General features: G+C 39.5%; 1 protein-coding gene across 4 annotated transcripts in view; it reads left to right on the plus strand.

Moving 5' to 3' along the window:
• The window catches only part of LOC140441378 (sodium/bile acid cotransporter 7-B-like), a 443,306-nt gene extending 427,844 nt beyond the window's left edge, over positions 1-15,462 (plus strand). For all 4 annotated transcript variants that reach the window (XM_072532087.1, XM_072532085.1, XM_072532084.1 and 1 more), the window contains one exon: positions 14,696-15,462. In XM_072532087.1, coding sequence (XP_072388188.1) covers positions 14,696-14,856 — 161 coding nt within the window. In that variant the 3' untranslated portion in view covers positions 14,857-15,462. The remainder of the gene's footprint in view (positions 1-14,695) is intronic.
• Positions 15,463-15,816: the final 354 nt, after the last annotated feature.

A 15,816-nucleotide genomic window follows, 5' to 3' on the forward strand; every position in this document is an offset into this window, starting at 1 on the left:
CATTGTTGTTATGAGTAGCTGGCGTCGAAAGTTGGTTTCCCCAAAACTCATGAATTTCTTCTTGGCTTGGGTAGGACTTATTTACATTTTCTACGGTGGAATTTAGTTTTCTATAGAAAGCCTTCTCTGCATTCTCAAAAAGTATATTGTCGTATTTACGGTTGTTACTAACTTTGTATCTCCTTAGGCGACCTGAATAAACGGAGAGTTTTTGTTTTAATGTGTCCAGGCAGTGTTGAGCTGTGTTGTTTTCTGGAGCATGTTGTGAGTGCATTGGAGTGTTCAGAATTATTTCTTCAGTTCTTTTAATTACTTTTCGACTTCTTACTCCTCGGATGTATTCTGTAATTTGTCCGATATCCCTGCGCAATAATTCAATTTTACTCAGCAGTCTTTTTTCCCAGGGTGCAATTCTGTTTTCAGTCCTTCCGATATTAGTTCCCCGTCGTGTTCTGATCTTAATGCCCATAACATTAGCAATTGCTGTTGCTGCACAATAAATCAGCATATGCAAATATTCTAATGTATGGGCTTCCACGATATAATTGGGTAGGACTTCAGTGTTCATAATTTGTAACAGCGCACCTAGTTTCTTACAAGAGTTTATTTTTGGTAGCGGTGGTCTGCTAAGTGGGTTTGTACCATTAAACTCTTGTACGGCACGTGCCATTTCTCTTACCAGGGTATCGTGCAACTCGTTGTTGTCCTGCTGCGTATTAACAGGTTGAGTTTCTTGTATGATGGGCTCAGGAATCTGCTCATTAGGGATTTGATTATGGACTTGATCCACAACTAGCTCTTGGTTATGAATCTCCCGTTCGACTTCGCTTCTGATAGTATCGCGTCTAGCCTCTGGGATAAGATTATTCCTTATAATTACCCGGTATTGATCTGCTATTCGCTGTTCAGATACTTGAATCTCTGGGCACTCCCTGCAAAATTCGGCATACAGTTGTTGTCGATAGCCGATCGTTTCTCGACCGAGGTTCGTCACCTTGTAATAGAAACGCAAAATGTTTTCATTAATAGACACAGTCCATTTCATGCGCTGCCTCGGTCGTCCCGCTTGAGTGAGCGCCGGCTGATGTTCCAGCGCAGCACCTTCAGCGGGTGGAGCTCGTGTTGTTGTTTGGCTCATTTGTGGTTCTTCTTGTTGTTGGGCTGTAGCTGATTGTATGACAGGGGCCCGCCTCCTCAACACCCTGCCACCGACGTCCCGCATGCTGTCACGTCCAGCGCCGGCTCCAGACGTGCCCTGGCGATCCCCAGGCAGCGACCCTAAACATAAATTATTAAACTCCATTTTCATGGGTGTGCATTTTATACCTACTGCCAGGTGTCAGTTTTTGTTCCACGGCAGGTATGCCTGCTACCCTCTGGGTATCGATTCTAAGAATACCCAGAGAGTATCCCCCATTCGCAGGGGGCCGCGCCTGATAGAAGAACTGACAAAAAACTCCCACAGGTTATTATTATTATTCCAGATTTAGCCATACGGCTCACACTCCCTCTAAGGGGAAAATTCACTCATCCCAGATACCTACGGTATCAAAAGGATTGAGCTCTGGTGGGACTCTTTCCATATTATCGAGTCCTAGGTGACTTGGTATGTCGGTGTATCTCCCAAAAATTTTCGTACGCATCTGGACGTCGAAAGTAACACAGCTTTCTGCATAATCTTATATAGATGTTCATTTAGACCCAGCTTTTTTATGTTTTCTAGGAGGCTCTTCGGGATGACTCCAGTGGTAGAAAGAATAATAGGTATCGTCTGGGTACTTTCCATTCTCCATTGTCTCCTGATTTGTATTTCTAGATCTCTGTACTTGGCGATCTTTTCGTTGTATTTAACACGTAAATTATTGGTGTTGGGTATCGCCACATCAATAAGTGTTGTTTGCTTAGTAATTTTATTAACTAGTATGAGATCGGGTCTATTATGGGCCACTGGTTGATCTGTAAGCACAGTGCGGTCCCAGTATAGCTTGTAGTTCTCATTTTCAAGCATTCTATCAGGGACGTATTGATAATAAGGAAGATGGTCGGTTTGGAGAAGTCCCAGTTTGTCAGCTAGTTCTTGGTGGATAATCTTTCCTACTGAGTCATGACGGTCTTTATAATCAGTACCGACAAATGCCTTATTATTATTATTATTATTATCCAGATTTAGCCATACGGCTCACACTCCCTCTAAGGGGAAAATTCACTCATCCCAGATACCTACGGTATCAAAAGGATTGAGCTCTGGTGGGACTCTTTCCATGTTATCGAGTCCTAGGTGACTTGGTATGTCGGTGTATCTCCCAAAAATTTTCGTACGCATCTGGACGTCGAAAGTAATACAGCTTTCTGCATAATCTTATATAGATGTTCATTTAGACCCAGCTTTTTTATGTTTTCTAGGAGGCTCTTCGGGATGACTCCAGTGGTAGAAAGAATAATAGGTATCGTCTGGGTACTTTCCATTCTCCATTGTCTCCTGATTTGTATTTCCAGATCTCTGTACTTGGCGATCTTTTCGTTGTATTTAACACGTAAATTATTGGTGTTGGGTATCGCCACATCAATAAGTGTTGTTTGCTTAGTAATTTTATTAACTAGTATGAGATCGGGTCTATTATGGGCCACTGGTTGGTCTGTAAGCACAGTGCGGTCCCAGTATAACTTGTAGTTGTCATTTTCAAGCATTCTATCAGGGACGTATTGATAATAAGGAAGATGGTCGGTTTGGAGAAGTCCCAGTTTGTCAGCTAGTTCTTGGTGGATAATCTTTCCTACTGAGTCATGGCGGTGTTTATAATCAGTACCGACAAATGCCTGGCAGCCACCGGTAAGATGTTGGATAGTTTCTTGGGCTTGGCATCCATATCGGCATTTGTCATTTTGGACTTGAGGATCTTTAACAATATATTTCAGGTAATTTTTAGTTGGAATAACCTGATCCTGAATGGCAAGTAGGAAACCCTCAGTCTCGGGAAACATCTTTCCTGATGTCAACCAATAGTTCGACGCTGTATTGTCGACATATTCTTGGCTGATCTCATTAAGATGTCGCCCATGCAGAGGTTTACTCATCCAGGCGCGCATTTTGTCTTGCTTAGTCAGGTGGTTTATGCGCATTTCTTGTTCCCTCAGTTTAAGCGGCGTCGTATCATCTACTGCGCAAATTGCTCGATGTAAAGTAGATGTCTCAGCCTGTACCTGAAAATAAGTTCTTAAATTAGCAATTTGTTTATCCAATTGCTCACCTATATCCATAAGTCCTCTTCCCCCTTGATACCGCGGTAATGTTGTTCTCTCTACTGCACTACGTGGATGATGTTTTTGCGCCTTTGTGAGAAGTGTTCTTACTTTCCGCTGAAGACCCTCTATATCCGTTTTTGACCACTTTATAATACCAAATGAGTAGCTCAGCGCGGAACAGGCGTACGTATTTAATGCCTTAAACAAATTTTTACTGTTAAGATATGACCGATTTAGTTGTCTTACTCTTCGCACGAACTCCGAAGTTAGTTCGGTTTTCATTTGTTTATGGTCAATTTTCCGCGCTTGTTTTACTCCGAGATATTTGTACATATCATTTTCACCCATTGCCTCGATGTTTTGGCCATCTTCCATATCGAAACCTCCGGGCTGAACCTTTCCTCTGACTATGTTTAGTATACGGCACTTGTCTAGTCCAAAATTCATACTGATATCATTTGAGAAATTTTCTACAGTTTTTAGCATCTCATCTAGGTGGTTTCGAGTGGAAGCCATTAATTTTAAATCATCCATATACAACAGATGATTAAGCTTCGCTACAACAGTGTTGTTATTTTTGATGCTAAAACCTGAGTCAGTAGAGTTCAGCAGCTGAGATAGTGGGTTCATTGCTAGGCAAAACCAAAGTGGACTTAACGAGTCCCCCTGGAAAAGCCCCCGGTTAATAGGGATATCTTCAGTTTCGATATTAATTTCACCCGGTATTTGAAGGTGAATTTTAGTCTTCCACTCTGCCATTATATGCTTCAAAAAGGTCACGAGATTATCATCGACTTTATATATTTTCAATATATCTATAAGCCATTCATGCGGCACTGAATCAAAAGCCTTCTTGTAGTCAATGAAGGCAGTAAAAAGGTTTCTTTTTTTGTTGTATGCCTGGTTAGAAATGACTGAGTCGATAATAAGTTGTTCCTTGCAGCCCATGGACCCCTTAGCGCATCCTTTCTGTTGAGGCTCTATGATATTGTTCAGAGCACAATGTTGGTAGATACGCCAGGCCACACAGGATGTGACCAATTTGTACAAAGTTGGAAGACAAGTAATTGGGCGGTACTTTGCTGGATCTTGGGTGTTACTTTGATCCTTCGGTATTAGATAAGTGGTTCCCTGAGTAAGAAATGATGGTATTTCCTGTGAATTAGAAATAATATTATTAATAAATGCTGTTAAAAGCTCATTAACACTCCAAAACTTCTTTAGCCAGAAGTTTTGAACTCCGTCTGGTCCAGGAGATTTCCAGTTATGAAGCTCTTTGATAATGTTCGAGACTTCTTCAGTGGTGAAAGGTTCATAAGGAATATTACTGTAGTGTTGACAGTTGTTCGTCGTTTGTTCAATCCATCCAGCATTGTTGTTATGAGTAGCTGGCGTCGAAAGTTGGTTTCCCCAAAACTCATGAATTTCTTCTTGGCTTGGGTAGGATTTATTTACATTTCCTACGGTGGAATTAAGTTTTCTATAGAAAGCCTTCTCTGCATTCTCAAAAAGTATATTGTCGCATTTACGGTTGTTACTAACTTTGTATCTCCTTAGGCGACCTGAATAAACGGAGAGTTTTTGTTTTAATGTGTCCAGGCAGTGTTGAGCTGTGTTGTTCTCTGGATCATGTTGTGAGTGTCTTGGAGTGTTCAGAATTATTTCTTCAGTTCTTCTAATTACTTTTCGACTTCTTACTCCTCGGATGTATTCTGTAATTTGTCCAATATCCCTGCGCAATAATTCAATTTTATTCAGCAGTCTTTTTTCCCAGGGTGCAATTCTGTTTTCAGTCCTTCCGATATTAGTTCCCCGCCGTGTTCTGATCTTAATGCCCATAACATTAGCAATTGCTGTTGCTGCACAATAAATCAGCATATGCAAATATTCTAATGTATGGGCTTCCACGATATAATTGGGTAGGACTTCAGTGTTCATAATTTGTAACAGCGCACCTAGTTTCTTACAAGAGTTTATTTTTGGTAGCGGTGGTCTGCTAAGTGGGTTTGTACCATTAAACTCTTGTACGGCACGTGCCATTTCTCTTACCAGGCTATCGTGCAACTCGTTGTTGTCCTGCTGCGTGTTAACAGGTTGAGTTTCTTGTATGATGGGCTCAGGAATCTGCTCATTTGGGATTTGATTATGGACTTGATCCACAACTAGCTCTTGGTTATGAATCTCCCGTTCGACTTCGCTTCTGATAGTATCGCGTCTAGCCTCTGGGATAAATTATTATTATTATTATCCAGATTTAGCCATACGGCTCACACTCCCTCTAAGGGGAAAATTCACTCATCCCAGATACCTACGGTATCAAAAGGATTGAGCTCTGGTGGGACTCTTTCCATGTTATCGAGTCCTAGGTGACTTGGTATGTCGGTGTATCTCCCAAAAATTTTCGTACGCATCTGGACGTCGAAAGTAACACAGCTTTCTGCATAATCTTATATAGATGTTCATTTAGACCCAGCTTTTTTATGTTTTCTAGGAGACTCTTCGGGATGACTCCAGTGGTAGAAAGAATAATAGGTATCGTCTGGGTACTTTCCATTCTCCATTGTCTCCTGATTTGTATTTCTAGATCTCTGTACTTGGCGATCTTTTCGTTGTATTTAACACGTAAATTATTGGTGTTGGGTATCGCCACATCAATAAGTGTTGTTTGCTTAGTAATTTTATTAACTAGTATGAGATCGGGTCTATTATGGGCCACTGGTTGGTCTGTAAGCACAGTGCGGTCCCAGTATAGCTTGTAGTTGTCATTTTCAAGCATTCTATCAGGGACGTATTGATAACAAGGAAGATGGTCGGTTTGGAGAAGTCCCAGTTTGTCAGCTAGTTCTTGGTGGATAATCTTTCCTACTGAGTCATGACGGTCTTTATAATCAGTACCGACAAATGCCTGGCAGCCACCGGTAAGATGTTGGATAGTTTCTTGGGCTTGGCATCCATATCGGCATTTGTCATTTTGGACTTGAGGATCTTTAACAATATATTTCAGGTAATTTTTAGTTGGAATAACCTGATCCTGAATGGCAAGTAGGAAACCCTCAGTCTCGGGAAACATCTTTCCTGATGTCAACCAATAGTTCGACGCTGTATTGTCGACATATTCTTGGCTGATCTCATTAAGATGTCGCCCATGCAGAGGTTTACTCATCCAGGCGCGCATTTTGTCTTGCTTAGTCAGGTGGTTTATGCGCATTTCTTGTTCCCTCAGTTTAAGCGGCGTCGTATCATCTACTGCGCAAATTGCTCGATGTAAAGTAGATGTCTCAGCCTGTAACTGAAAATAAGTTCTTAAATTAGCAATTTGTTTATCCAATTGCTCACCTATATCCATAAGTCCTCTTCCTCCTTGATACCGCGGTAATGTTGTTCTCTCTACTGCACTACGTGGATGATGTTTTTGCGCCTTTGTGAGAAGTGTTCTTACTTTCCGCTGAAGACCCTCTATATCCGTTTTTGACCACTTTATAATACCAAATGAGTAGCTCAGCGCGGAACAGGCGTACGTATTTAATGCCTTAAACAAATTTTTACTGTTAAGATATGACCGATTTAGTTGTCTTACTCTTCGCACGAACTCCGAAGTTAGTTCGGTTTTCATTTGGTTATGGTCAATTTTCCGCGCTTGTTTTACTCCGAGATATTTGTACATATCATTTTCACCCATTGCCTCGATGTTTTGGCCATCTTGCATATCGAAACCTCCGGGCTGAACCTTTCCTCTGACTATGTTTAGTATACGGCACTTGTCTAGTCCAAAATTCATACTGATATCATTTGAGAAATTTTCTACAGTTTTTAGCATCTCATTTAGGTGGTTTCGAGTGGAAGCCATTAATTTTAAATCATCCATATACAACAGATGATTAAGCTTCGCTACAACAGTGTTGTTATTTTTGATGCTAAAACCTGAGTCAGTAGAGTTCAGCAGCTGAGATAGTGGGTTCATTGCTAGGCAAAACCAAAGTGGACTTAACGAGTCCCCCTGGAAAAGCCCCCGGTTAATAGGGATATCTTCAGTTTCGATATTAATTTCACCCGGTATTTGAAGGTGAATTTTAGTCTTCCACTCTGCCATTATATGCTTCAAAAAGGTCACGAGATTATCATCGACTTTATATATTTTCAATATATCTATAAGCCATTCATGCGGCACTGAATCAAAAGCCTTCTTGTAGTCAATGAAGGCAGTAAAAAGGTTTCTTTTTTTGTTGTATGCCTGGTTAGAAATGACTGAGTCGATAATAAGTTGTTCCTTGCAGCCCATGGACCCCTTAGCGCATCCTTTCTGTTGAGGCTCTATGATATTGTTCAGAGCACAATGTTGGTAGATACGCCGGGCCACACAGGATGTGACCAATTTGTACAAAGTTGGAAGACAAGTAATTGGGCGGTACTTTGCTGGATCTTGGGTGTTACTTTGATCCTTCGGTATTAGATAAGTGGTTCCCTGAATAAGAAATGATGGTATTTCCTGTGAATTAGAAATAATATTATTAATAAATGCTGTTAAAAGCTCATGAACACTCCAAAACTTCTTTAGCCAGAAGTTTTGAACTCCGTCTGGTCCAGGAGATTTCCAGTTATGAAGCTCTTTGATAATGTTCGAGACTTCTTCAGTGGTGAAAGGTTCATAAGGAATATTACTGTAGTGTTGACAGTTGTTCGTCGTTTGTTCAATCCATCCAGCATTGTTGTTATGAGTAGCTGGCGTCGAAAGTTGGTTTCCCCAAAACTCATGAATTTCTTCTTGGCTTGGGTAGGATTTATTTACATTTTCTACGGTGGAATTAAGTTTTCTATAGAAAGCCTTCTCTGCATTCTCAAAAAGTATATTGTCGCATTTACGGTTGTTACTAACTTTGTATCTCCTTAGGCGACCTGAATAAACGGAGAGTTTTTGTTTTAATGTGTCCAGGCAGTGTTGAGCTGTGTTGTTCTCTGGATCATGTTGTGAGTGTCTTGGAGTGTTCAGAATTATTTCTTCAGTTCTTTTAATTACTTTTCGACTTCTTACTCCTCGGATGTATTCTGTAATTTGTCCAATATCCCTGCGCAATAATTCAATTTTACTCAGCAGTCTTTTTTCCCAGGGTGCAATTCTGTTTTCAGTCCTTCCGATATTAGTTCCCCGCCGTGTTCTGATCTTAATGCCCATAACATTAGCAATTGCTGTTGCTGCACAATAAATCAGCATATGCAAATATTCTAATGTATGGGCTTCCACGATATAATTGGGTAGGACTTCAGTGTTCATAATTTGTAACAGCGCACCTAGTTTCTTACAAGAGTTTATTTTTGGTAGCGGTGGTCTGCTAAGTGGGTTTGTACCATTAAACTCTTGTACGGCACGTGCCATTTCTCTTACCAGGCTATCGTGCAACTCGTTGTTGACCTGCTGCGTGTTAACAGGTTGAGTTTCTTGTATGATGGGCTCAGGAATCTGCTCATTTGGGATTTGATTATGGACTTGATCCACAACTAGCTCTTGGTTATGAATCTCCCGTTCGACTTCGCTTCTGATAGTATCGCGTCTAGCCTCTGGGATAAGATTATTTCTTATAATTACCCGGTATTGATCTGCTATTCGCTGTTCAGATACTTGAATCTCTGGGTACTCCCTGCAAAATTCGGCATACAGTTGTTGTCGATAGCCGATCGTTTCTCGACCGAGGTTCGTCACCTTGTAATAGAAACGCAAAATGTTTTCATTAATAGACACAGTCCATTTCATGCGCTGCCTCGGTCGTCCCGCTTGAGTGAGCGCCGGCTGATGTTCCAGCGCAGCACCTTCAGCGGGTGGAGCTCGTGTTGTTGTTTGGCTCATTTGTGGTTCTTCTTGTTGTTGGGCTGTAGCTGATTGTATGACAGGGGCCCGCCTCCTCAACACCCTGCCTTATTATTATTATTATTCCAGATTTAGCCATACGGCTCACACTCCCTCTAAGGGGAAAATTCACTCATCCCAGATACCTACGGTATCAAAAGGATTGAGCTCTGGTGGGACTCTTTCCATGTTATCGAGTCCTAGGTGACTTGGTACATCGGTGTATCTCCCAAAAATTTTCGAACGCATCTGGACGTCGAAAGTAGCACAGCTTTCTGCATGATCTTATATAGATGTTCATTTAGACCCAGCTTTCTTATGTTTTCTAGAAGGTTCTTCGGGATGACTCCAGTGGTAGAAAGAATAATAGGTATCGTCTGGGTACTTTCCATTCTCCATTGTCTCCTTATTTGTATTTCCAGATCTCTGTACTTGGCGATCTTTTCGTTGTACTTAACACGCAGATTATTGTTGTTAGGTATCGCCACATCGATTAGTGTTGTTTGTCTTGTAAGTTTATTAACTAGCACGAGATCTGGTCTGTTATGTGCTACAGTTTGGTCTGTGAGCACAGTGCGGTCCCAGTATAGCTTGTAGTTGTCATTCTCAAGCATACTCTCAGGAACGTATTGATAATATGGGAGATGGTTTGTTTGTAGAAGTCCCAGTTTAAAAGCTATCTCTTGATGGAGGATCTTTCCTACTGAGTCATGCCGTTCCTTATAGTCAGTTGCAGCAAATGCCTGGCAGCCCCCGGTAAGATGTTGGATGGTTTCTTGGGCTTGACATCCATATCGGCATTTGTCGTTTTGGACCTGAGGGTCTTTGACGATATATTTCAGGTAATTTTTTGTTGGTATAACCTGATCCTGAATGGCCAGTAGTGAACCTTCTGTTTCAGGGAACATCTTTCCTGATGTCAGCCAATAGTTCGACGCTATATTGTCGACATGGTCTTGACTGACCTCATGGGGATGTCGCCCGTGCAGAGGTTTACCCATCCAGGTGCGCATTTTTTCGTCCTTAGTAAGATGGTTTATGCGCATTTCTGGTTCCCTCAGTTTGATCGGTGTTGTATCATCTACTGCGCAAATCGCGCGATGTAGAGTAGATGTCTCAGCCTGCACCTGAAAATAAGTTCTTAAATTAGTAATTTGTTTTTCTAGTTGCTCACTTATATCCATAAGTCCTCGTCCTCCTAAATACCGCGGTAATGTCGTTCTTTCTACTGCACTTCGAGGATGGTGTTTTTGTGCCTTTGTGAGGTGTGTTCGTACTTTCCGCTGAAGATTTTCTATATCGGTTTTTGTCCACTTAACAATACCAAATGAGTAGCTAAGCGCGGAACATGCGTAGGTGTTTAGTGCCTTAAACAAATTTTTACTGTTAAGATGTGAACGAAGCAGCTGTTTTACCCTTCGTATAAACTCAGTAGTTATCTCAGTTTTCATTTGCTTATGGTCAATCTTCCGAGCTTGCTTTATTCCGAGGTATTTATACATATCATTTTCACCCATGGCCTCGATGTTCTGGCCGTTTTGCATATCGAATCCGCCGGGCTGAACCTTTCCTTTGATTATATTTAAGACACGGCACTTGTCAAGACCGAAGTGCATACTAATATCATTAGAGAAATTTTCTACTGTTTTTAGCATCTGATCCAGGTGGCTTCGAGTGGAAGCTAGTAGTTTTAAATCATCCATATACAATAGATGATTAAGCTTTGCAACAACAGTGGTGTTATTTTTGATGCTAAAACCTGTGTTAGTTGAGTTCAGTATCTGGGATAGGGGGTTCATCGCTAGACAAAACCACAGTGGGCTCAACGAATCTCCTTGAAATAGGCCCCGGTTGATTGCAATATTTTCAGTTTCGATATTGTTTTCACCAGGTATTTTGAGGTGAATTTTTGTCTTCCAATCTGACATTATATGTTTTAAAAAGGTCACTATGTTATCATCGACTTTATATATTTTTAATATATCTATAAGCCATTCATGTGGCACTGAATCAAACGCTTTCTTGTAGTCGATGAAAGCAGTAAAGAGATTCCGTTTTTTGCTATATGCTTGGTTAGAAATGACAGAGTCGATGATAAGTTGTTCTTTGCAGCCCATGGAACCCTTAGCGCATCCTTTCTGTTGTGGCTCTATGATATTGTTTAGAGCACAGTGTTGGTTGATACGCCGGGCTACACAGGATGTGACCAATTTATACAGAGTTGGAAGACAAGTAATTGGGCGGTACTTGGTTGGATCTTGGGTGTTATTTTGATCTTTGGGAATTAAATAAGTTGTTCCCTGGGTTAGGAAAGATGGTATTTCCTGCGGATTAGAAATAGTGTTATTAATTACTGCTGATAGGCACTCATGAATACTCCAGAACTTTTTAAGCCAGAAGTTCTGAACGCCATCTGGTCCAGGAGATTTCCAGTTATGAAGCTCTTTGATAATATTTGAAACTTCTTCAGTGGTGAAGGGTTCGTAGGGAGCAGTAACGTAGTGTTGGCAGTTGTGCGCCGTATCTTCGATCCATCCAGCATTGGTGTTAAGAGCGGCTGGTGTGGAAAGTTGATTTCCCCAAAACTCATGGATTTCTTCTCGGCTTGGGTAAGATTTATTGGCACTTTCTGCAGTAGAATTGAGTTTCCGATAGAACGCCTTCTCGGCATTTTCAAAAAGCGTATTGTCACATTTTCGTTTGTTACTAATTTTGTATCTCCTTAGTCGGCCTGAGTAAACGGAAAGCTTTTGTTTTAATGTATCCAGGCACTGTTGTGCTGTGTTGTTTTCTGGATTATATTGTGAGTGTCTTGCGGTGGTTATCATTATTTCTTCAGCTCTTCTGATTACTTTTCTACTTGTTGTTCCTCGAACATATTCCGTGATTTGACCAATGTCCCTACGTAATGATTCAATTTTCGTTAGCAGCCGTTTTTCCCAAGGTGCAACTCTGTTATCTGCCCCTCCGATATTAGTACCCCGTCGTGTTCTGGTCTTAATGCCCATAACATTAGCAATTGCTGTTGCTGCACAGTAAATCAGCGTGTGAATATATTCCAATGTATGGGCTTCTACGACATAATTGGGCAGAACTTCAGTGTTCACAATTTGTAACAGCACTCCTAGTTTCTTACAAGAGTTTACTCTTGGTAGCGGTGGTCTGCTAAGTGGGTTTGTTCCATTAAACTCTTGTACGGCGCGTGCCATTTCGTTAACTAGGCTATCGCGCAACTCGTTCTCCTGCTGTGTATTATCAGGTTGAGTTTCTTGTTCTTGTATGACAACCTCAGGAATTGGCTCTTGTATTTCGTTAAGGGCTTGATTTCCAACTACCTCTTGATTATGAATCTCCCGTTCGACTTCGCTTCTGATGTTATTGCGTCTAGTCTCTGGGATCAGATTATTTCTGATAATTACCCGGTATTGATCTGCTACTCGTTGTTCAGATACTTGGATTTCTGGGTACTCTCTGCAAAATTCGGCATACAGATTTTGTCGATAGCCGATCGTTTCTTGACCGAGGTTTGTCACCTTATAATAAAAGCGCAAAATATTTTCATTCATGGACACAGTCCATTTCATGCGCTGCCTCGGTCGTCCCGCTTGAGTGAGCGCCGGCTGATGTTCCAGCGCAGCACCTTCAGCGAGCGGAGCTCTTGTTGTTGTTTGGCTCGCTTGTGGTTGTTGTTCTTGTTGGGCTGTAGCTGATTGTATGACAGGGGCCCGCCTCCTCAACACCCTGCCACCGACGTCCCGCATGCTGTCACGTCCAGCGCCGGCTCCAGACGTGCCCTGGCGATCCCCAGGCAGCGACCCTAAACATAAATTATTATACTCCATTATCATGGGTGTGCATTTTATACCTACTGCCAGGTGTCAGTTTTTGTTCCACGGCAGGTATCCCTGCTACCCTCTGGGTATCTGCGCTACGAATACCCAGAGAGCATCCCCCATTCGCAGGGGGCCGCGCCTGATAGAAGAACTGACAAAAAACTCCCACAGGTTATTATTATTATTATTATTATTATTATTATTATTATTATTATTATTATTATTATTATTATTATTATTATTATGACTTGATCTCCTGGGTGTGGACGCCAGCCCCTTCGCCTTAGGTCATAATGCTTCTTCTGGTCTTCAAAAGCATATTCCATTTGTACTTTTGTCAGGTCCCTTAACGATTCTAATTTATTTTAAGTTTTCCGCGTACTCCTGTATATCTTGGCATTTGACAGTTCTCTTCCGAAATTAAGGAGCGCTGGTGAAAATCTTGTCGAGTAATGTTTTGACGAATTTATGGCGTAGCAAAATTTCGGTATAAATTTATCCAACTCCTTATCTTTATCCTCCACGTATGTAGCTATCATTGTTTTCAGTACCTTGCTAGTTCTTTCTATTGGATTGCATTGCAGCGAGTAAGGTGGTGTAAGGACGTCATTTATATTGTATGTTTTTAGGAATGTTTTGAAATTGCTACTTGTGAACTGAGAACCGTTTTTTTGGGATTCCGAACTGAATAAATAGTTTTAAGAGCATAGTGTCAATGGTAGGGCTTGCGGATGCTTTCTTTATCGTTTCGGCGATAACTTATTTCGTAAACCGATCTTGAATGACTATCAAAAAAATGTTTCGTTTTGTAGATCTTCGGAATTGTCCAATTAACTCGATTGAGATAGTATGCCAAGGCTTTTCTACAATGGATTTTTCCTGCTGGTTGCATCTGTGACGGTTTATACTGAAGACACTTCCTACAGGCTCTAACATAGTCTGCAATTTGTTTTAAACATTTTAGACCAGTAGTATTTTTGTGCTATTCGGCAAATTTTCTTCGCAATTCCTTAGTAGCTTGCTGTAGTCGTGTCGTGATTTATCAGCTTTGTCATCTTTTAACGATATAGATATCTGTCAATTGCCAAACCTCTTCCTTCCAGTACCCCAACTCATAAATTTTAAAAAGCCAATATGTGGCACATTGTTAGACGGGTCTTTCGTTGGAGCATTCAGACATCCATATTTTTCGATATTAACTCTATTCTTGTGAAAAAGTATCAGTTTATTGAAAGTGCTCTTAAAAACTAAACGTAACACCTATATTTGGCTGGTGTCAATTTCCGTTCATGTCAAAAACTACATTAAAATGAAATTTGCAACATTATTGGGAAACTTTATTAAATGTAAAATAAATGAAGTGAACTAAATTTTAAATTAAAAAATTTATCATTCCAAACACTTTACTCATCAACCCTTATTATAATATGTTAAATATTATGTTTATAAGATATGGAATTAAGCCACAATTGATTGTAATGAAAATTACATTTAAAACTAATGTTTGAAGTTTCGATTTCTACTTCCGATATGGTTTGCAAAAAAAAGGTTATTTAAAAAAAATAATTTAAAATATCCTTTTTATTAAACGATTTCCGCAGTGGAAATCAAAACGTCAAATAAACAACTTAATTTTAAGTAAAGATAAAAGAAAAAAAATTTAAATAAATCGTGCTAGGTACTTTCGAGACAACTGAGGCGTTCTATACTTAAAACGCACTATATATTATTTTTTAATATCGTAAATACAATAATAAAAAACATTTATTTTCCTTTTCAGGCATTCCTATTCTTCGAATAATGTTTCACGGATACTCCCACTTAAGCCAAATAAGCTTACCACTTTTGGTGTACCATCCTACTCAGATAATTTTGGGTGGCTTAGTAGTTCCTCAGTTGAAAGATTGGATGCATTCACAGAGAGCAAGACGACCAGTGTAGATATCCATAGTGATTCATAAATAGAGAGCGGGGGTAAATTATGATGTCAGTAGGTTTGATAAGGTGGTGACGTAATAATTTTTTTAAATTAAAATGTGGGTTTTGTAATATTTCCTTTGAAAGGTTTTTTAATAAAATGTTCAGCAATATCATCATACTTAACTGACTAATGCTTATGTAGGGACAATAAAAAGTAATTTAATTTAATCAGAATAATTTTACAATAGGCGAACTGCAATATTAAGTTTAAAATTACATAATACTTACATAATACAGCTAAATTAAATGCTCAAAATGCCATCCTCCGGTGTCATGATAATACATTACCTTGCACATTACCAATAACTTCCGGAGCAATTCTGTGTCCGTTTTATGGTTTATTTACATAAACCTTGGATTTTAAATAACACCATAGAAAAAAAAAATAGGTAGGTGTAAGATCTGGAGATTTTGGGGACTACTATTGGATTTTGTCTACCAAACCACCTCATAAGAAAACACAGTTTTTACAGTTAAGATTGTAACATCACTGTAATTCCTTTTAGTATATTTAGAACTAATTGTATTAATTTATTGCATTTATTTAATAAAATTGTTATTCTGGGATTATATTGTTTTTGTATAAGGATATTTGCTGCGTTTCTTTTATATACATTTTAAACAATTGTAATATATATATATATATATATATATATATATATATATATATATATATACCTATATATATTGTGATGATGTATTGTTTGTGAATGATGTTTTAATGAGCAATGAGTGTTTTTAATAATAAAATTTAATTTTAACAAACTATCTTTAAATTGAAATTCTTATGAAACTAATTAAATTATATAGACAATGTAAATTTTAAACAAACTATCTTTAAAATTGAAATTCTTATGACACTAATTAAATTATATTAAAAAATTTTGTACCTTTCTGTCACTGAATGCCTAAATGAAACTG

Source organism: Diabrotica undecimpunctata, chromosome 5, assembly GCF_040954645.1.
Source record: "Diabrotica undecimpunctata isolate CICGRU chromosome 5, icDiaUnde3, whole genome shotgun sequence".
NCBI classification, from domain to species: Eukaryota; Metazoa; Arthropoda; class Insecta; order Coleoptera; family Chrysomelidae; genus Diabrotica; species Diabrotica undecimpunctata.